The sequence below is a fragment of the Geotrypetes seraphini genome, chromosome 10, assembly GCF_902459505.1.
Source record: "Geotrypetes seraphini chromosome 10, aGeoSer1.1, whole genome shotgun sequence".
Lineage (NCBI taxonomy): Eukaryota > Metazoa > Chordata > Amphibia > Gymnophiona > Dermophiidae > Geotrypetes > Geotrypetes seraphini.
In genome coordinates this window covers 66,588,397-66,611,972 of record NC_047093.1, presented here as the reverse complement: position 1 = coordinate 66,611,972, position 23,576 = coordinate 66,588,397, and the positions used below count along the sequence as shown (strand labels likewise).

At 41.8% G+C, this 23,576-nt stretch overlaps 1 protein-coding gene across 33 annotated transcripts in view; it reads right to left on the bottom strand.

Annotated features, from left to right (window-relative positions):
* The window catches only part of DAB2IP (DAB2 interacting protein), an 898,952-nt gene that overhangs the window by 17,940 nt on the left and 857,436 nt on the right, over nucleotides 1–23,576 (bottom strand). For all 33 annotated transcript variants that reach the window (XR_004540860.1, XM_033960821.1, XM_033960835.1 and 30 more), the window contains 2 exons: nucleotides 17,826–18,028; nucleotides 13,362–13,449 (listed from right to left, as the gene is read on the bottom strand). Coding sequence is in view for 32 of the 33 variants with exons in the window: in XM_033960821.1 (XP_033816712.1) it covers nucleotides 13,362–13,449; nucleotides 17,826–18,028 (291 nt within the window). In the remaining variant the exon portion in view is untranslated. The remainder of the gene's footprint in view (nucleotides 1–13,361; nucleotides 13,450–17,825; nucleotides 18,029–23,576) is intronic.

The following is a 23,576-nucleotide window of genomic DNA, read 5'->3' as shown; positions in this document are numbered from 1 at the left end:
CCTGCGCTGATCTCTGAATGGCTGCAGTCAGCTCTCGCGGGACTCACAAGAACTAACTGCAGCCAGCTCTCGCGGGACTCACAAGAACTAACTGCAGCCATTCGGAGATCGGCATGGGCCCACACAGGCGTGCAGAGGAATTGCTCCTGATCTCTGCGCTTCTGGCCTGTACGCCACTGGCTGGGAAAGATGGGAGGAATTAAAAAAGGTACTGGGGAGTATGTGGGGGGTGATTATAATACACAGCAAGGATCAACAAAACCCCTGTCTCCCCTCCCCTTCACATATATCCCCTCTATATCATGCTAACAGCTCTAACAAGATAAATTTATCTTTTTTTATGTCATCTTAGCATATTTTATGCTACAGAACGAATTATTTTTTTTAACATGTATTGTTATGGGAAAACGCGTTTCACATAACGAACTTTTCGCATAACAAACTTGCTCCTGGAACGAATTAAGTTCGTTGTGTGAGGCACCACTGTATATGAAAAAGTGTATATCACTTATATACTAGAAAATGTGTGTGTAGGAAGAGGCCTCAGTAACGGAGCCCACGCACAGTCGTATTCACAGACTGGGATATTCGGCGTGGTTGTGCTGCTCCCTGACTCCAATCATTGGCCTTCTTCCTATTTTTATGCGTGTATTCTATCTATAATAAATATACTAAAAGTAGATATTCTTATTGATATCATGTAAATAAATATCTTTTTATCATTTTTGCTAATGTCTTTTTTTTCAATATGTCTACACTCTTTCATCTAGTTTCATTCGATTGAGACTGGGCTGACAGAAATTTCAAGCAAATCCGGTTTAGCTATCACTAAACACTTTAGTAATAGAAAAAGTACTTAGCTTAAACAGTGCTTGTGTATCGAAAAGATACCAACATGGCCAGCGTTTCGTGGAGCTCAATTTATGTCCACTGCTTCAGGGCCATTTTTAACACGTACCAAGCCATTTTGTGTAACAAACTAACAGCAGTCTAACTAACGTGACCATTTATTTTTTTCATCAAAATGGGACATCTATTAATATTCAGTCCCGCCCCGAACCCTGCCCTAGCCACACCCCAAATCCCACCCTAGCCCCGCTCCAGCTCCGATTCCAATTTCTTCCATTCATTTTTCATGTACACATATCTTATTAATTCATAATGGTAACCATAAAATTTTTTAAAAACCACAAAGCATACTATACGCAGAGAAAATGTTAATTATCATTTATATTTGAGGGGTTTTCAAAGATGTCAAGGCCGATGACTTTAAAATATGCAATGTCACCTCAGTAACTATAGAAAAATAGACAAATATAGTACAGATATAAATTCTCAAAACAGACACATTTTGATAACTAAATTGAAAATAAAATCATTTTTCCTACCTTTGCTGTCTGGTGATTTCATGAGTCCCTTGTTGCGTTTCCTTCTGACTGTGCATCCTTTCTTTCATTTCATTTGCACTCCGGCCCAACAGTTGTCCTTTTCTATTCCCTCCCTCCTTCCTTCCTATGTCCTTAGTGCCCCTTCCTGTGTCCTTAGTGCCCCTTCCTGTGTCCTTAGTGCCCTCAGTGCCTCCTTCCTATGTCTTTAGTGCCCCTTCCTACATCCTTAGTGTCATCGGTGCTTTCTTCCTAAGACCCCCCTCACTGCCTTCCAGCCTTTGTCTCTACCCCCTCCCCTATGCTCTGGCATCTCTCTCTTCTCCTTTCCTTCCTTCCCACTCCACCCCATGGTCTGGCATCTCTATATCCTTCACATCTCTCTCCTCTCTTTCCATCTCCCCCTCCCACTCCATTATCTGTCATCTCTTCTTCCTTTCTCTCCTTCCTTCCTCCTGGTCTGGCATTTGTCTCCTCCCCCCTCCCTCCATATACCTTGACATCTTTCCCCCCCTCCATGGTCTGGTAGCTCCTTTCCATTCCTTCCCTCCCATGGTACTGGCATCTCTTTCCTCTCCTCTCCCTTCCCTGGTCTTCCTTCTCCCCTCTCTCTCCCCAATTGGATGCAGCAACAGCACTTCCCTTCTCCTATCCCCTCCCCAATTGGGTGCAGCAGCAGCACTTCTCTTCCCCTATCCCCTCCCCAATTGGGTGCAGCAGCAGCAGCTTTTCTCTTCCCCTCTCCCCCCTTGGGTACAGCAGCAGCAGCAGCTTTTCTATTCCCCCCTCCCCCCTTGGGTGCAGCAGCATCATTTCTCTTCCCATCCCTCCCAACGGAAGAGTCGCTTATAACTTGCTGCTCTTCCTTGCTTCGGGCCTTCCTCGTTGCCGGGTCCTGCCTTCACAGAAACAGAAAGTAGGCAGGACCCAGCAGCGAGGAAGGCCCGAAGCAAGTTGTAAGCTGTCTCCCTTAGCTTCCCTCCGTCGCTGCCTGTAGTGAACTCCTGCTCCTAGGCTCGAATGTGTGCGTGCCGGCTTCCCTTCTCTTCTCCTCCCCTCCGGGACGTAACTTACGGTTTCAGAGGGAAGAGTAGGGAAGCCGGCATGCACACGTTAGAGCCCCAGAGCATGGGCTCAATTTGAATGCTGGAGTCAGCCCGAGACAGCAGCACCAGGATTAGGGCGCGGAGAACACTGCGGGGGTTTGGCGCTGGACCGACCATCCCCTTGTCCCCGTGCACAGCTTCAGGATGCTGTACCTGAAAACAGGACATTTCGGCGTCCCGAAGCGGTGGCTCGGGACAACGGGATGGTCGGTCCAATAACAGGACTGTCCCGGTGAACTAACAGGGTAAATTGTGCATCTTACTCTTCCTTTTATCCATTGAGGAAAAAAGCAAAGCAGATGTAAACAAAAAGAGGATTCATTGCAGCAGAGAGGTGGTGATTGTGGCTCAAAGCAGCCACCATCTTGAGTTTATTTGTATTCTCTTTTTTGGGGGGAGGGGACTTGTGTTGCAGTTTAACCTTTAAGATTAGCACTCCAAGCTATTAATTCTATTAGTCAGTCAGTAATAACAAATCTAGTGGGTTTACTCCTTAAACATAATATTGCTTAAAATATGCAGTGTTTATTTTTCCTCCCACAAAGGAAGCACACCCACAGGATGTGGAATAATTTATAATCACCACTGATAGATAAATATTACAAAATGTTTTGTCAGCAGATACAGAGTGTATGGAAAGAGAGCTAATTTAGGTATATAGGCACTTACCGTAAATAGGAGTGATTATACAGTCATTTGTTCTGATTTAATCTCCAGTGAACAGAAATGCCTTGTTAGATATTAGATGCTGGACCCTAAAAACTATTTATCTCTTTTCAAGAAACTATCTCAAAACATTTAACAAGAAAGCTAAAGTTTGTGAAACTTTGAAAAACCAACATTTGAAAACCTGTAGAAAGCATTCTCTTCTGATGACATTCCAGAGGGCAGTTAAGTGCCTTTCACCAGCTCTGCCTACCTTAGTCCAAAGCAATCAGATAAGTCAGAAATAATTGTATTTTTAAACTTCTTTCAAGCACATCCGGAGAGTCAGTGGAATTGCCCTTCCCACTGGGAAGCAGGAGCGACATCTGAGCAGCCCCTCACCCATACAGGGCAGCTTTATTGCCACTGGGAACTGCCCCACCAGGATCCAGCATCAGCAGAGGAGGGAAGACGAACACAGGGCAGATCCACTGCCACAAGGAGCTGCCCCACCGGAAACTAGTATTGGCAGAGGAAGGGATTGAGTTGGGCTAGTGTGGAAGAGTTGCTCCGCCCCCACCCCAAACTCCTGCTACTGCTTAAGGCACATGCCAAAGGTGCACTTCTCAGTATGCTTCTTTGTGCAGTTCTTTGCAGAGTTCACAAAAGCAACTGAAATCCAAACTGAAAACAAGAGCTATATTACCCTCACATCCACTGCCCATTGAAGCCCCCAAACCACTGAAATGGTCCAAAAAGCGACAGAGGCACAGAGACAGTTGAGACTGGTTTAGGAGAATTGCTCTGTCCCCTGATGTTGATGTCACTCGCACGCCCTCGACAACCATCCTCCAGGGCACCGGGAAGCAAGGAGGATGTTGGGGAAGCCTCCCCAATGCTGATGTCACTCGCAGCACTTGCTCAGACACAATTATAGCAATCAATCACATCTACAAGCTATAGGGAACCAACCTTTGAGCGTAAGCCAACTCAGATACAATTACAGCACCTCACCAAACTTACCTGCTATAGGGCACTAATCTCTGAATGTGAATTCACTCAAATACATCTACAACACCCACCCAATCTATTGTCTACAGTGAACTAACCAAAATGAGTTGGTATAACAATTCTCTGCCTACTGATCAGCACTAGACAAATCAAAGTCTACTCTACCTGTCCCAATAGCAGATCAGATAACCCCTCAGAACACAGAGTCCCATCATGGAGTCACCCTACGATAAACTGCACCAACCACATGCAATAGGTAATCCCAATGTTGGTTGGATCACCCAGACACTGAAAACCACGCCACAATACATCACTAAACCAAACCCAGACAACCTAATAAGAATCCCAACCACTTACACCCCCACAAGGACAACCAGAAATCGCAACCTCTTTGCCTACCCGAAGATCATAGGTTGCAAATACAGAACCTTTCTGGATAGAACTTTTAAGTTTCAAGCTGCCAGACAGCAAACCTAGGTAGGCAATTTCACCGACAAAGCCAGGCAGACCTATGGCGCCTTTCGGAAAGAAATCAAGACCGCTCTATTCAATAGATTTATTACCCAGCCAGACAACGCCCCCCCCCCCCATCCTAAAACCTTTCTCTTTATGTTGATACTACACTTCTTCACAAATGTATTCTTCACAAATATATTCTGTTCCTCTTTTGACTATTCAATGTCTTCCTCACCTGTATTGTGTAATTCGCTGACCATCCAGCCCCTTTGATGTAAAATGCTTAAGATTATACTGTAACCTATTTGTAATCTGTAAACACTGATTACTCAGTGACTCCCTACCTGATCTCGCCTTGTAATTCGCTGATTGTACAGCTTTCTTTCACTGTAAATCACCTAGAAGTCGCAAGATTATGGCGGTATAGAAAAAATAAAGTTATTATTATTATTATTATTATTACTACACTAATGAAGTCACACTCACCTCAACCCTATATGAATATGTTAATGCAAGATCAGTGGTCAACAAGACTGAAATTATAAAAGATCTGCTTGATGAATTACAAGATGACCCCAGATTACAAAATCACCCATCTATCGAGAACTGGTTGCAGAGGTGGGGGTCTGGTGATACTGCACAAATCATCTTTTCACATCAAACTTACATTGGATACTGTATTTGCTACAGATGGGAAAAGTAAAAGACCAAAACCAAATCCTGTAACACCATCTAACACCATTCCAGCAGGGGAGAGCCAACGGAGGAGGGCTGCAGTCCGGCCATCGGACCAACGGTCGGCTCGGGGGCCCGTTCCAGCGGGGCACCCGACACTGTCTTCACTCCTCCCCCATTCCAGCAGGGGAGAGCCGACGGAGGAGGGCTGCAGTCCGGCCATCGGACCAATGGTCGGCTCAGGGGCCCGTTCCAGTGGGGCACCCTACACTGTCTTCGCTCCTCCCCCATTCCAGCAGGGGAGAGCCGACGGAGGAGGGCTGCAGTGGGGCCATCGGACCAACGGTCGGCTCGGGGGCCTGTTCCAGCGGGGCACCCAACACTGTCTTCGCTCCTCCCCCATTCCAGCAGGGGAGAGCCGACGGAGGAGGGCTGCAGTCCGGCCATCGGACCAACGGTTGGCTCGGGGGCCTGTTCAAGCTGGACTTCAGTTTTGACTGTTTTGATTATATTTTCACTTCTTTTTAGTTTATGATATATTTTTTAATCTCACTTATTGTTTTACCACTTATTTTGTTTTATTTTATCATTCAAATTTCATTTAAATTTCCCCAGAATTCTATTGCTTCAACGGTTCTCCCTCTGTATCTATTCTTATCTCCCCTCTTTTTAACCTTTCAAATTCCTTTAGATCATTGTAATCTTATTAGTATGTTTATTTTCTTATTTTTCTCCTCTATCTCTATTTTCTTTCTTTATTACTCTTCTAATTGTCATTTTTCCTGGTACTTTAGTTAGATTGTGAGCCTTCGGGACAGTAAGGGAATTTCCTAAGTACCTATCTTACTTATAATTTTAATGCACCAATATATTCATTGTAACCCGTTCTGGGCTCTTTTGGGAGGACAGGCTAAAATATCGAATAAATAAATAAATAAATAAAATCATGGAATCTGTAACTCTCACCTCACTAGAACTACTAATGGTAGAAATAAACAGAGACTCTTCCCAACACCCCATCTGCTGTATACTATTGTACATCCCTCCTGGAAAATGGCTAGAAGCTGAACCATAGTTCTCAGACTTCATATCAAGAACCACGGTACAATATGACTCCACTTTCATGATAGGAGACCTCAACATCCACTTAGACTCAACCTCAAATTCTCAACCCCTGAAATTCCTTGACCTCTTAAATGAGCTAGACCTGAAACCCTTGTTTCAACAATCCACACGTGAAAAGGGCCAGCAGTTAGATCTATTCACCGCCTCCATTTCAGCAAAAGGCACAAGCTACCTAGAATTTAATTCCCTATCCAAAGTACCTTGGTCAGACCATCTACTCCTAGAATTCACCATATTCTGGAAAAAGATATCAGTAACCAAACCTGTAGCCTCTTATTATAGAAACATAATAGCCCCTGAATCATTCTAGAATGAAATAGATAACTCTTGGACCATTGGAAAATGGCCAATGAACAAATCCTAAACAAACTAGCCCCACTCAAATGCAGCAATAGAATCCAAATATCATCAGAGAAGTGGTTCAACACAGCACTTATGTCCCTAAAGAGAGCTTGCTGACAAGATGAGCACTACTGGCATAAACACCCTCCCCAGAAACAAGACCAAGTGGTGCCAGAAACTCACAACTGACGCTAAAGAAGAAAGAGTGCTATTCTAAACAGATGAGCACAGAAGAAAATCTTAAAATCAACAAACTGTTCTCAATGTTAGATAACCTAATAACTAACATGAACAAGATCACAAATGAACATAAGAACAGAATTATTGGATCAGAACAATGGTTCATCTAGCCCAATATCCCATCCTCACGGAAGCCAATCCAGGTCACACATACCTGGCAAAAACCCAAATAGTAGCAGCATTCCATGCCACCAATCCAGCTACATTAACTGCTCTTACCATATCCTCTGGCAATGCTTTCCACAGCTTAACTATTCTCTGGGTGAAAAAATATTTCCTATTGGTTTGAAAAGTATTACTTTGTAACTTCATTGAGTGTCCCCTAGTCTTTGTAAATTTGATGTAGTAAAAAAATTGATCCACTTGTACCCGTTCTACTCCACTCAGGATTTTGTAGACTCACCTCTTTGACAATTAACTGTTTCAGTTTCTGTATAGCACCCCCTACTTCTAGGTCCCTCCTCTTGCTTCTCTATGCCCCCTTCCCCTACTACTTTCCCCTTCCTCTTTGATCTGTCGCCTTGAGCTTGAATAGGTTTATGTCTCACAAATGGAAGATTAGATTAGATTTCAATCATATCTCCCCTCAGCTGTCTCTTTTCCAAGCTGAAGAGCCCTAACCTTTTTAGTCTTTCCTCATACAAAAGGAGTTCCATCCCCTTTATCATCTTGGTCGCTCTTCTTTGAAACTTTCCTAGTGCTGCTATATCTTTTTTGAGTTAAGAAGACCAGAACTGAAGGCAATAATCAAGGTGAAGTCACCTGTGACCTGTATTGAGCGATACAGAGGCTTGCCCTGGATCAGTAGCATGGAATGTTGCTACTCTTTGGGTTTTTGCCAAGTACTAGTAACCTGGATTGGCCACCGTGAGGACGTACTATTGGGCTTGATGGATAATTGGTCTGACCCAGTAAGGCTATTCTTATGTTCTTATTATAATAGTATTCTTAGTCTTGTTTACCATCTCTTTTCTAATAATTGCTAGCATCATGTTTGCTTTTTTGGCCGCCACCACACACTGGGTGGAAGGTTTCAGCGGATTGTTCATGATGACTCCCAGATCTTTTTTTTGAGTGCTGACCCCCAAGGTAGACCCTAGCATCTGGTAACTATAATTTGGATTATTTTTTCCAATGTGCATCACTTTGCATTTGTCCACTTTAAATTTCATCTTCCATTTGGATGCCTAGTCTTCCAATTTCCTAAGGTCTTCCTGCAGTTTTTCACAGTCCACATGTGTTTTAACAACTTTGAACAGTTTAGTATCATTTGCAAATTTAATTATTTCACTTGTAGTTCCAATTTACAGATCATTTATAAATAAGTTAAATAGCACTGGTCCAAGTACAAATCCCTGTGGCACACCACTATTACCCTCCTCCATTGAGAAAAATGGCCATTTAACCCTACCCTTTGTTTTCTCTCCGATAAGCAATTCTTAATCCACATCCACAATCCTCCTATTCCATGACTCTTTAATTTTCTCAGGAGCCTCTCATGAGGAGCTTTATCAAAAGCTTTCTGGAAATCTAGGTACACTATCCCCCTCTTCTACGAAACTGCACTAGCGGTTTCTAGCGCGGCTGTATGTGCTAGAAACTGCTAGCGCAGTTTCGTAGAAGAGGTGGTATATCAGCTAGCTCACCTTTATCTACTTGTTTATTCACACTTTCAAAGAAGTCAAGCAAATTGGTGAGGCAAGACTTCCCTCAGCTGAACCCATGCTGACTCTGTCTCAGTAAATCATGTTTGTCTACAACTCATGGAATGATAAGATTAAATTCAAAGACACAAAACAGCTTTTCCTAAAATACTCCAAAACATACTGCAGCTTCAAATTCTGTCCACCTTACCTGATCAAAGCAGCCTCTCCAACAACCATAGGAAAAATAACCCAATAGCTCAATTATCACCTAAAAACTGACCTTTATTTCCAAATCATTAGGAGGAATTATATTAATGCCCATTCCCAAGAACTCAAAACTCAGCCACTCTGATGTGACCAACTATCGGCCAGTAGCTTCCATGCCCCTATTGGTCAAAATGATGGAACAAAATGTCAAAGAACAACACGAATGCTACCTACACTTTCAATACCCTTCACCTTTCATAACTGAGATTCAGGAAAAAATCATAGCACTGAGATGGTGGTCACAGTACTAGTAACATATGGCAAAGAACTACTAAGCAAGGGTCACAGCACAATCATATCCAGTTTGACCTAAGCAGTGCATTTGACCTAGTAGACTTTGATCAAATGTGGGAGATCTTCAATGATTTTGGATTTAGCAGCCCAGTCCTCTCCTGGTTCCAAGGCTTCCTAACCACTCAGCACTATGAAGTATGTAAGTATGGTGTACTTTCTGACAACTGGCACCTTCCCAGTGGGGTCCCCCATGAATCCCCACTTTCACCATCAGTTTTTAACCTTCTAATGTAATGCTTGGGAGCCAAGCTAGATCATGCTACCTGTAATGGCTGCATTAGCCAACATCCTCACCGCTGACAAAAAATGTGTCCATATCATAGAAAACTGGACCTCGACCCACTGCCTTGAATTAAATAAGAAAAAAACCAAATTCCTTTGGCTAGAACCCTCAACTGACCCATGCTACACTCCAAGGTTTACAGTAAATGGCATGAATTTTCCATTAGAATTATCCCGAATCTTAGGAGTAGTAATTCATAACCACCTATTCATGAAGAGCCACATACAATCAATAATAAAAACAATCTTTTCTTGTGATGAGAAAGCTAAGATCCATCAGAAAATACTTCATAATAGAGGCTTTCTGAATTTTAGTGCAATCCCTAATTCTATCCATCTCGACTAGGCTACTGTAATGTTGTAGTAGTTCTTTGTTCCAAAACATTGCTATCACATTTTCAACTAGTTCAAAATGCAGCAGTAAGACTCGTGTACAGACTATGGAAATCAGAACATCTACAGCGCTATTATATGAAAACTACATTGACTGCCCATAACCACAAGGATCAAATTTAAATTAGGTATAACTTCCTTTAAGTTCCTGACAGGGAATGCCCCTGACTACCTAACAGAGTTGGCCACACTATTCCAGGGTGCCTCCAACAGATATTCCACCAGAAATCTTTTCAATTTAAAATTCCCAGCATGTAACAATATAAAGTCTAGGCAGAAACCAGGAGAAAAACCTACACACACACAATCAGAACCAACAAACAACAGTGGAGGTTCGAGAACGATGGTATGCAATTTAATTCAACAAATCATAGTCTTGTGTGGTGGTTCAACAAGCACATGTTTCGGCCTCTATGGCCTGCTTCAGGAGCCTTTATAACTCACGATCACTATTTCTCATATAATTAAGAAACTGAAGATTCAAAGTCACTCGAAAAATCACTGCACACGTATTTGGCGTGTGCAGTGTGCATCTGTACTTCTATGACTGATTTTCACCACATATTAGCATTTCCACGTATTCACCATTATAGGACCCTCAGGGACCCCTGAAGAAGACTCTTTGTTGAAACATGGACCGTTTTGGGTCCTGCGTCCCTAGTGGACTAGGTCCTTTAAGTTTTTTTCATGTGGATTATTTTACTTTTATGTGGATGATTTTATTTTATGTGGATGATTTATTACACCTTTGGAACTTTGACATTTTTCAAATAAAGTCAATTTAAGGAACATCGTCACTCCACAGAGTTTCTTTTGGTTTCTTCTGAATAAAATTGCACACCATCGTTCTCAGACCTCCACTGTTGTTTGTTGGTTACAATATAAAGTCTACCAGGCAAATTACCTTATCCATCCAATATCAATTAGCAAAATGTTGGAACCAACTACCCCCTTACATTACGATCTTGTGACACCTATTTCAGGTTCAGAAAACTTTTTAAAGCATTTCTGTAACAAGACAGGGAGCCAACCTGGAAGTAACTGAAATGGTAATTGTAAAAGCCCATTTCTAAACTGTCCAATGCAACTCTGGGACATAACAACGAGCCAATGATGGCCTACTTAAACTTGTAACTATGACCTAACTATATTAATAATTGTACTGATCTACTTGAACTAGCAACTCTATTGAATGTCCGTGTCAAACTAAACTATCCATTGTAACTTCCTGGGTAACTGACCCAACCTCTTGTAATGTAATCCAACCTTGAACTGAATAGGTTAAGGTGAAATAGAAAACTTGATTAACAAATATTTGTTCTGTAGTCTTTTTACTTCTGCTCTAGACTTGCTTCCCTCTTATCTAATGTACAAAGTTCATGGTACATGCAGGAAAGGACAAAGCATTCACCTTGTCTCTGAGCATGAAGGAAGATAGTCCCTCAAACCAACAAAAAAAAATCTATCAGTTTCTCCATTCTTGTCTTTTTTTTTTCTCCCCGTTGCATGCACAAGTCATGACATCATTCAGAAAACCCAAAGGTTACTTTAAGCCTGTCTGAAAAGGACTTACTCCACTGCTGATGTCTATCTTTTAATTCTTGCCTGTAATCTGTCTCTTGCCTCTTGCAGTTTGCAGTAAAGCATGAAGGTTAAGATACTGTAAGAAATACGGAAGTGTGTGGTGCATGCAAAGTGGCAGGCTTTATGAATTTAAAACTGGTAAACCATTACTTTGGGTAATGATGTGCTAGGAAACTGAAATTTTATGTGTGTGTAGGTGGGGGGGGGGGATTACAGTGTACAGTGTATACTGAAATTTATTATACTTTTGTTACAAATTATTGACTAGTTGGCTAGTTGACTGTAGAACCATTTATGTAAAAGTGTAATCCAAGCAATTATAGAGCCTGTCCAATACTGAATTATCTCTCAATAGGTCATCTAGGAGTTCTTTTTCTATGCTGCATGTTAAAATGAGCAGTATGGTATAAAAACCATGCTAGCTGCTTAACGCAGGTAGAAGCAGGAACTGGGTGTGATAGGAGCGGGTCAGGGAAGTGGCTAGCTATAACAACTGGCATGTGTGTTGTTACTTCATGCTAGCTGTCACAGCTGCTGATAACACAGCTGCACTTACCATCGAGCCTGGTCCAAAACCGCTGACTACCAGACACCCTGGGGTTGGGGTGGTAAGGGAGGGGCAATTTTGGGAGAGAGGAGGCTTTCTTTGGGAAACAGAGTTTATACACAAGGATGGCATTGGAGCTTTTGGGGGAGGGATTGGAGCTTCAAAGGGAGATGGGGCAAGGAGGGCTGGGAGTGTGCTGCCAAAGCCACAGTTCATTTTTGTGTGCCCCCTACCTTGTTCCATGCAGTGCGGTCCAATAAGTGTCTGACCTTTGCGGTAAATGTGATGCTGTGCATGCTCCCTTCATTTATCACAGAGGTATTGCACTAGTTTCTGCAACTAGTTACTGCACTTTGGTAAAAGAACCCCTTAGTGAGCATATACAAAGCTTGGATGGAAACTGAACGAGAACAGCAGGGGCTGCAACAGCACAAGTGTCTTCCAGACTGCCTCACCATTATATCTCAATCCTGGGCAAGCCCTCTTTTCATTCTGCCTCTGATCCTGTGGAGATTATCAGGCAAGGCACATTAGAGTTATGGTGACCTGGGTTGTGCTAAGAATCTGATAGAAGTGCAAAGTACAGAGAAAAGGTGCAGAATCTCTGTGAGTTTCCACATAAGAGCCACAATCTTTGGGCACCTGGGCAATTTCGCACAAGCAACTGAATAACCAAGAGGCCATTCCTAAAAATGAGGTAGCTGGTCAAGCAATTTCTCCTCTTCTAACCTCCCTCAATTATATATTTCTAAAATATTAACATTTCCCACTTTTTGAAGCACATTCAATGTTTTTCTTTAAAGTGAATCTGCAAGATATTGGAAAAATAAAATATAGCAGTGCTTCATGCTGGGATTTAATTTAACATAGCTTTTGTCATTACTTCCAGTAAAAATCTAATGCCTACCAAAATCACAAAAAGACAAGTTTTTATTTTGCTAAATATCACTTTTTGACTGTACATAAAAACCTTTTACAAAAGTCCCTATAGATGGATTTTTCTTGTATTTTCCTGAACTGAGCAATATTTTCCCATTGGAAATTTTGCATTAATTTTTAAAGATTTTACCAGGTTTTTTTATTTTCAGTAATTTGCCACTGAGGGCCTCTTCTATCAAACTGGGCTAGCAGTTTATAGCGCGGTGAGCCACGCTGAATGGCCCTTGCTGCTCCCGATGCTCACAGAGTTCCTATGAGCGTCGGGAGCAGCACAGGCCAATCAGCGCGGCTCTCTGCGCTAAAAACTGCTAGCACAGTTTGATAGAAGAGGCCATAAATCCTCAGAAGAAAATAATGATAAAATGCATGAAATTTTCATGTGTTTGTAAAAACACAAATTAATTTTTTTGCATATTTTTTTTACCTGTGCATCAATAATCTTCTGTTTGGAATCCACTGCAGCTTGCATTTCAGCATGGTCCTTCTTTAATTCTTCCTCTACTGACATCAATCTGACAAGAAAACATAAATCACATATATTCTGAGTATGTAAACATTAAAAAGAAACTATATTGTGCTCCACAGCTCCAGTGCTAATGGTTAGTGCAGTGGTCTGAAAACCAGGGGAATTGGATATGATTCCCACTGCAGCTTCCTGTGAGGCTGGGCAAGTCACTTAAGCCTCCATTGTCCCAGGTACAAAATAAGTACCTGTATATAATTTGTAAACCACTTTGATTGTAACCACAGAAAAACAGTATACTTATTTCATAAACTTGGCATGCAAACCACAACTCCACTCTTTCTCTACCACCAGGAAAGCCTACATGCAATATGCCATCTTGTTAGTGCACACAATTATACATACAGATTGCCTTGCACAATTTTTAAAAAGCAGTTTTCCTCAAATTCACAGCAGGTGAGAGGGAAGGAAGTGGGAGATGGATCCAGGATCAGAAGGGAGTGATGGAGAGATGCCAGACAATGTGAGACAGAGAAATGCTGGACCATGGGGGAGAAGGCAGAAGGGAAGACAGAAGGGAGAGGGAGAGATCAGGTTACCAGGATGGGGAGAATGAAAGAGCAGATGCTGGGCTACAAAGGTAGAGGAAAGAAGATGCTGGGGATGGTGGAACCACATTAGAGAGGCCAGGAGGGGTGGCAAGGAAACGAATGAGAAGATAGTTACTACAGATAGTAGAAATGTGGTATTGGGGAGTAGATTAAAGATCAAAGGGAATGGACGTTCAGGAAGGAATGAGACAGGGAATGGGAGAGCTGGTGGGTGAAAGAAGATGATGGAAATTTGACAGGTAGCTGAAACAGAAAAAAAGCAAATAATTTGAATAGTGAAAACTGGTACAATTCATAAGTGCAGCCAATCTTTAAAGATGCTTATCAGAAGCCTCGTGGTTTTTAATCATTATCCTCTTCTGCTTAAAAATTCTTACTGTTGCTCCAAGTAGATCCAAAAGTAAACCAATATACATATTTCATCAAAACATTCAAAATAAAACTTGAAAAAATTCATTAATCTACCTGAATGATCGCCTAACCCGGAACAACACATCCAGACCTAGGAGACTGACAATTGTTGCAAAATAGAGGGTGGTTGTGGTGTGGGTAGGTTGGTAGAAAGGAAGGAGGATGGTGATGCCATCTGCGTAGCTGTATGATGTTTTGCAGGTACCAAGTGAGGCTATGTAGAGATTGCAGAGAGTTGGAGATAATGGAGAACCTTGCGCTACTCCACAGGGGTTGGTCCAGGTTTCTGTTTTTTCTTTGTTTGTGTTTACTCTATAGCTCCTGGACTGTATGAATCTTTGAAACCATGTGTGAACCTTACCTGTGACTCCCATTACTTCCAATGTTTGTAGTAGGATGTCATGATGTACCAGGTCAAATGCTGCAGTGAGACTGAGTTGTATGACTAGCATTTTTATTGCCTTTGCTCAGGTGTTGTCGAGCTGTATCCAGGAGGGAATCTAGAAGTGTTTTTGTGCTGTAGTTGGTCCTGAAGCTGATTGTGAGGAGTGGAGTATGTTGTGATTGTCTAGGTAGGTGTTGAGATGCTTTGCCACAAGGTCCTCCCTTAGCTTGACATAGTGGTATTGAGGCTGTAGGTCTGTAGTTGTATGGTTGATCTGTCGCACCCTTTGCTTTTGAATGAGCCCTCTCTATACCCATCTTAATATTAAACCGTACCATGCAGTGATCACTGGGTGATCATCTGGCATCCAGCGATCACTGCATGGTACGGTTTAATATTAAGATGGGTATAGGGAGGGATCTTTCAAAAGCAAATATTATAGACTTTAAAAAAACTAACTTTATTTGGGTGGGAGTTTACAACAAGTAATTATTGTCTGGATGGGAACATCTGGAAGGAGTGGAAATGCGGTGGACAAAACTGAAAGCAGCGATTGTAAGGGCGACAAACCTTTTTGCGATGCAAGTAAGTAAAAGTAAGAGGAAAAGAAGGCCGCTTTGGTTTTCAAAAGTAGTAGCTGAGAAGATAAGGAATAAGAGGTTAGTGTTCATAAACTACAAAAGATCAAAGAAAGAGGAAGACAGGCAAAAATATCTGGAAAAGTTAAGAGAGGCTGATTGTGTAGTCAGGAAAGCAAAGAGGCAAATGGAAGAAAAAATAGCTGACACAGTAAAATGGGGAAACAAGACATTTTTTTTATGTTAGTGATAGGAAAAAGTGTAAAAGTGGCATTGTGAGACTCAAAGGTGAAGAGGAGGAATATGTAGAAGCTGATAAAGAAAAGGCCAAATTGCTTAATAAATATTTCTGTTCTGTATTCACAAACATGAACAGGGATGGAGGAGTAATAGACCCTGATCGATTTTCAGAGGGTTGTGTTTGTGAGGAACTAGATAAAATAGAGGTAGACAAAGTGATGGGGCTGGATGGTGTACATCTGAGGGTGCTGAAGGAACTTAGGGAACTTCTGGTAGCTCCACTGACTGACTTTTTCAAAAAGTCTCTAGAGTCAGGAGTGGTACTGGAAGACTGGAGAAGGGTGGATGTGGTCCCTCTCCACAAAAGTGGAAGGAAGAAGTAGGGAATTACAGGCTGGTAAGTCTGACTTCTGTGGTAAGCAAATTAATGGAAGCACTTTTAAAACAGAGAATGGTCTTATGTCTGGAATCCTGTGGATTACAGAACCGGAGGCAACATGGATTCACTAGAGGTAGAGAATGGATAGAGGATGTGCGCTAGATGTGGTGTATTTAGATTTTAGCAAAGCCTATGACAGTGTTCCACATAGACATCTAATAAATAAACTAAGTGCCCTTGAGATGGGTCCCAAAGTGACGGACTGGGTCAGGAATTGGTTAGTGGAAGGTGACAGAGGATAGTGATCAATGAAGATCGCTCTGAGGAAAAGGATGTTACCAGTGGTGTGCCCCAAAGTTGTTCTTGGGCCTGTTCTTTTTAACATTTTTATAAACAATATTGCTGAAGGGTTCTTGGGTAAGATTTGCCTCTTTGCGGATGATACCAAAATCTGCAATAGAGTAGATATGCCGGATGGTATGAATAACATGAAGAATGACCTGGCGAAGCTTGAAGAATAGTCTGAAATTTGGCAGCTAAAATGTAATGCTAAGAAATGCAAGGTCATGCATTTGGGCTGCAAAAACCTGAGGGAATGGTACAGTTTAGGGGGTAAAGAACTTATGTGCACAACAGAAGAGCGGGGCTTGGGTGTGATTGTATGTGATGATCTTAAGGTGGCCAAACAGGTTGAAAAGGTGATGGCGAAAGCTAGAAGGATAATAGATTGCATAGGGAGAGGTATGGCCATTAGGAAAATGGAGGTATTGATGCCTCTGTATAAGACTCTGGTGAGACTTCATTTAGAATATCATGTACAATTCTGGAGGCAGCACCTTCAAAAAGATATAAAAAGGATGGAGTCAGTCCAGAGGAAGGCTACTAAAATGGTGTGTGGTCTTCATCATAAGGCGTATGGGGACAGACTTAAAGATCTCAATCTGTATACTTTGGAGGAAAGGCGGGAGAGGGGAGATATGTTAGAGATGTTTAAATACCTACGTAATGTAAACGCGCATGAATCGAGTCTCTTTCATTTGAAAGGAAGCACTGGAATGAGAGGGCATAGGATGAAGTTAAAAGATGGTAGGTTCCGGAGTAATCTAAGGAAATACTTTTTTACAGAAAGGGTGGTAGATGCATGGAACAATCTTCCAGAAGAGGTGGTAGACAAAAAGACTGTGTCTGAATTCAAGAGATCCTGGGATACGCATGTAAGATCTCTCGGAGAGAGAAAGAGATAATGGTTACTGCGGATGGGCCATTTGGCCTTTATTTGCCATCATGTTTCTATGATTCCTGTAGAGATATCTGGTGTGTAGTAGTAGAACACCCTCAAAATAGCCAGTTTTGTTTTAGGTTTTACCCTGTCTTTTTCAGTGGTACTGAAAATGACCAATTAGCTCCAAGAAAGGAGCTGTTTCTGGCTGGTTAAATTGCTTTGAATATCGACTCCTCAGAGTTTAACACAGAAAAACTAGGCTATCACATTGCATGTAAAGGAAAAATCTTTAGCTTATACGAATTCTTCCTTTAGCATAGGAAGTTTGTTCTTGTATTAGTAACTAGTACTCCACTGTGTGCATTGATGCTATCCTCTTGGAATTAAATATTGTTACTCACAGTGAAATATCCATATGCTGATCATTTAAACCTTCCTGCAGTCTGACATTGTTGCAGAGTTTTGCAAACTTCTCCATTAAAGTCGGTGGTGAAGCCTAAAGCTATATGAAAATACAAATGGAGTTCTTAAATCCATGGAAGAATCGCAGACTGCTGGAAGATTTAAAAGGCAGGCACATGGCAGTATTCTTTCTGTACCTGCTAATAATTCCCTTCATCTGAAGCTCCTTGTCCTCTTGCTGCCTTCTAAGCCGTTCCTCGCCTTCCTCCAGTCGGGCTTGGTACTCCAGGAGCAGTTTCTGTGTCTGCTCCTCTTGATCTTTGCACCTGTTCTCGTATTCTTCCAGCTTCTTGTTGGAGATGCGCAGCTTGTCCTGAAGCACCCCAATCTCCTGCTGGTACTGCAATAGGCAGGGAGAGAAAATACTTTCTAACAGGTTTCCTGGTTACTTTCTGAATGCAGGAGCACAAGATAAGAGCACTCTGTTTCTGAAAAGCAAGGTCATTATAAAATCATCTGTAACACCAGCTCGGTTGTGTTGGCTTCCTCAATCATAGTCCATTTAGCTGGGGGTGTCTACAGATGTTCTGAAGGAGCAGATTCCTGCTTTGTTTACAAGTACCACAAGAATACATTTTATAAATTCATAGTGAGAGACGGGCCTAAGTACACAAAAAATGCAAACATCTCGCGAGGCATTATGGGGGTAAATTTTATAAGGTATTTTCTACATGTAACACAGTGGCATGGCCCAGCCAGTCAGCCAGTTTTTGGGTGGGCCTGAGCCCATAGTGGGTGGGCATATAGTTTTCTCTGCCCGCCCTATCCCCACTTCAAAATATAAATACTTTAACTAATGAGGATCCCTGACCTCTGTTAGCTGAAGACTTTCTCTGAAGGTGGCCAGAACTCCCTTTTACCAAGCTTCCTAGGTAGCAGCAATGTGGTTCAAAGATGCTGTCACCGATTGCAAAGCTTGGTAGAAGGGAATTCTGGCTGTCTTTGGAAAAGATCCTCAGCTGGGGCTACTTGGGGATTCCTACCAACAAGGCTCAGGATTGGTGTTAGACCTGCTAGGGCCCAGGTCGAAAATAAAGGAGGGCTCCACTCCCTGATTCCCTCTCCTCTCTGCCTTCCCTCCAATTTCCCCACCTGCCATTACTATCACACCAACAGAACCTCAACAAAAACAGAACAAGGGATCACAAATTAGAAATAAAAATATTTAAACAAAAATTGAACTGGGATCCCCAAAAAGTTAATCTTAGAATGTACTGGAGACATAAAAACAGAAAAGCATATCCTTTTCTACTGAACGCAATACAAAGACTTTTGCTATGCACATTTTCCAAAGCTAACATATTCCACATAAGAATAGCCATACTCAGTCAGACCAATGCCCCATCTAGCCCAGTATCCTGTTTCTACAGTGGTCAATCCAGATCACATGTACCTGACAGACAACCAAATTGTAAAAACATTCCATGCTAATGATCCCAGGGCAAGCAGACTATGGATTTTTCCTCCAGGAATTTGTCAAAACCTTGTTTAAATCCAGCTAAGCTAACTACTGTTACCACATCCCCAAGAATGCGTTTCATTTAAAATATTCAAAATAAAATGCTTTATTCCTACCTTTGTTGTCTGTACATTTTATTTTGCCATCATGTTAGTTTCAGTTTTTCTTTTCTGCTGTCCTGTCTGGCTGCTAATTCTTCTTCAAGTGGCTGTTGTCCATTTGTATTTTCTCCTCTCTCCTGTCTATTCCCTCACTACATCTGCCTCTGACATATTTATCATTCCTTTTTAGCTCTTTTCTGCCTCTTCCTCATCCTCTTCCTCCTTTATACTTTTCTGCTACCTGTCAAATTTCCATCATCTTCTTTCACCCACCAGCTCTCCCATTCCCCATCTCATTCCTTCCTGAACGTCCATTACCTTTGATTTTTAATCTACTCCCCAATACCACATTTCTACCATCTGGAGTAACTATCCTCTCTTTCTTTTCCTTGCCACCCCTCCTGGCCTCTCTAATGTGGTTCCACCATCCCCAGCATCTTCTTCCCTCTACCTTTCTAGCCCAGCATCTGCTCCCTCATTCTCCCCATCCTGGTAGCCTGATCTCTCCCTCTCCCTTCTGTCTTCCCTTCTGCTTTATCCCCCATGGTCCAGCATTTCTCCATCTCACATTGTCTGGCATCTCTCCATCACTCCCTTCTGATCCTGGATCCATCTCCCGCTTTCTCCCCTCTCACCTGCTGTGAATTTGAGGAAAACTGCTTTTTTTCCAATTGTACAAGCCAATCTGTATGTATAATTGTGTGCACTAACAAGATGGCATATTGCATGTAGGCTTTCCTGGGGGTAGAGAAAGAGTGGAGTTGTGGTGTGCATGCCAATTTTATGAAATAAAGGTACACGCATAGATTACATGCACATAATTATATCAGCCTTGGAGCAGGTGTGAATGTCTGTTTGCTAATGAGGCTGGTTCTGGATGTTCATTTTATAAAAGCATGTACACACCTATGTTGCTTTTATAACAGTGCTTATAAAACTTATGTGGCTGTGACTTCATAATTGCAGCCAAATATAATTATGTGACCCCCCTCCCCCAGGGTACACAATAATGATACACCTGTGGAAAGCCCACTCAAGTCATGACCTCAAATTCAGGTCTTGTGACCCTATTTGATGTCCTGATTCTCAGATTGGGAAGTTCTGCTTTATAAAATAGACTAAGATTACCTTTTGTGACAGGAAAAGTCCTGTCATGCAGGAAGAAACCCTGCAGTGCTCTAAAACTATCCCTAAACCTACCCCTACAAGCAGGCAGGTTAGGGAAACTGCCCTGCAGAATTTATCCCCAGTGAAAGGCAACCCAAAAGTGATCTGATTATACTTGCCTAGTTCTAGTGTAGGAAATGCTAAAGGTAAAGAACTACAAGGACCAGTATGCACCAGGCAGGTGACAGCAAAACCCACAAAGGGATTAGCTCCTGCAATCAGCAAGGAAGCTATTCAGGCTCATTAGCAAAGCACCAGAGAACCATGGGTGTTTCTAGAGGCAATCAGCCCAATGTCAGAGAAAAGGGTGTGGTCTCTAGGCCAAGGGGCAGCCACAAACTTACAGCATTCCTGAATCCTTGAGGATAAGCAGACTTGTGCAAGCCCAGATGCAGAAGGCAGAGACCAGCACTTCCCAAAGCAAGCAGGTAGAAAACCTCAGAGCTGAAGCCTCTAATCTTTCTTCTGAAGGTACTGAATATGAGATGGAAATGCCAGAAGAAATGTCAGTAGAAGATATTGAAATGGAACCTGAGGAATTAGGCATGTTTGAGAGCATGGTCACAGAGTCTGAGGGAAGTAAAAGCTGTTTCTTATAATGTGGTGTTGCCTCACAAAACAAAGTAACAGAGAAATTAATAATGACTGCTTCTGATTAACTAAGGGTAACAGAAGAGTTAAGAAGCCCATGCTTAGGGTGAGAGTGCTAGTTATACCCTGAGAGTTGCTCCAGAGGCAAGCTGTTTAAAGTTGCCATATTTTTGTTCTTAAACTGTAAAGTGAATAAGCATGGTGGGCTAACAGGCTGTTTAGCCACCAACTGAGAGTTTTTTTGTTTGTATGTTTTGAATGCACTACAGTATAAAGCCAGAAAATAAAGTCATCTTAAAATTCACACCTGTACTGGACCTTTTTATTTTGATGCAGACACCCCTCTACCCCTCCATGCCTCATTCAACCGCTCGGCTGAGGCTTGGGTGACCCAGGTCAGAGCTCGGGCTACTCCAGTCCAAGTCTTACTCGGTCACACCCTACATGGCAATATATACTTATTTATATATTTTTTAATTTATACTTGTATTACTGTGGTAAGTTAGATTCCCAAGTTCCCTATTAAGGGTATGCATAAAAGAAAATGTTCATTTTTATTTCCATGTTCTAATAATTGGAAACATATTTTCCAGCCTTTTTGACATTATTTTAATTTTCAGGCATCCTACCTTGCCATCAATAGCATGGAATGTTGCAACTCTTTGGGCTTTTGCCAGGTACTAGTGACCTAGACTGACCACTATGAGGATGGGCTAGATGGACCATTGGTCTGATCCAGTAAAATCTTATGTTCATATGCCATAAGGTTACTTTCCAGTGTTGTAATGCAAGCTTGGTTGGGTATAACACTATACCCAAAAGAGAAATCCTAGAGAATAAATTCCAGCCCCTTTCTTAGCCCCTCTTCCAACCCTGTCCTTTTTCTGCATGTCACAAAGTACATGTGATCTGTATTCTTCACTCAAAGGGAGCCAGTTTTCTGTTCTGGAAATTTTCCCAGGTAACAGTCTAATTATTCCTACAAATTCCTTTGAAATTTGTCTTCTTCCCTGGATTAATATAAAAACATGTTCTGGACAGTACATGAGCTTTTGAGACCACATCAAACCCTTTCTAAACACGTGATTACATGGCTAAAGGGAAGAAGTATATAACCTTAGGCTTTAATTTCTACTTAAAGGTCTTCAAAAGGTGTCAAGTGGAGACTTCAGAATACATTATTGGATTAGCCAAATATGAAAACCATCCTAAAAAGAGAGTTTGCTACAGAGAACAGATGGAAACTCAGTATGAATTAAAAATTAGAAAACTAAATATGCTAGCTGGAATGCTCTAGGGCTAAGCAAAACATAAGAACATAAGCAGTGCCTCTGCTGGGTCAGACCAGAGATCCATCATGCCCAGCAGTCCGCTCACGCGGCGGCCCATCAGGTCCAGGACCTGTATAGTAATCCTCTATCTATACCCTTCTATCCCCTTTTCCTTCAGGAAATCATCTAATCCCTTCTTGAACCCCAATACCGTACTCTGTCCTATCATACCCTCTGGAAGCACATTACAGGTGTCCACCACCCTTTGGGTGAAGAAGAACTTCCTAGCATTGGTTCTAAATCTGTCCCCTCTTAATTTTTCTGAATGCCTTCTCGTTCTTGTAGTTTTCGAAAGTTTGAAGAATCTGTCCCTCTCCACTTTCTCTATGCCCTTCATGATCTTGTAAGTCTCTATCATGTCCCCTCTAAGTCTCCGCTTCTCCAGGGAAAAGAGCCCCAGTTTCTCCAATCTTTCAGCATATGAAAGGTTTTCCATACCTTTTATCAATCGTGTCGCTCTTTTCTGGACCCTCTCGAGTATCACCATATCCTTCTGATCCGCATAGTATTAGCAACAACATACCCATGTTTAAAAAATAATTTAATGAGATGAAAGAGAAATCTTACACACATACAAAATTTGCCCTCTTGCTTTCCTAATCTGTGATGCACGCAGGAAGTAAATAAAAAGAGCTTTCTGTAAAAGCTCAAATCTCTTCATTTTGGCCGACTTTTGTATTAGAAAACAGAAAAGAGGGCAAAGGAAGTGGAGAAAAGTCTGGGGAAGGAGTAAAAGAATATAAAAAATGGTCAACATCTGGAAACGTAGACAACAGAAGGAGTAAACCGAACACAGAGAATTGAGCAACATATTAGCCACTTTTGACACAGTCAGCCCTAGAATTGTGCTTGAAAGATTAGAGTTTTAGTCTGTCTGGTAGAGTACTGGAGTATTCAACTCTTTTTCTTAACGGATCACTCTTGTCAAGTAGGAACAAAACAGGATGTTTCTTCTTGGTCCCCTTTGGAATCTGGTATTCCACAGGGATTAGCCCTTTCAGCTGTACTCTTTAATCTATATATGACATGAATTAGCAAATTGTCATGTTTAGGCCTACAAGATCTGTGCTGATCTACAAATTTTTTTTTCTCTGTTGACACACGATTGAAGAAGCCTTGAAACAGCTGTCTCATTTTATAGTTTTGATCCAAAGATAGTTAGCAGCAAATAAATTTCAACTGAATGTTGCAAATACTCTTTTTTTTAAACAAAACCAGGCATAACGTTCCATCAGCTTT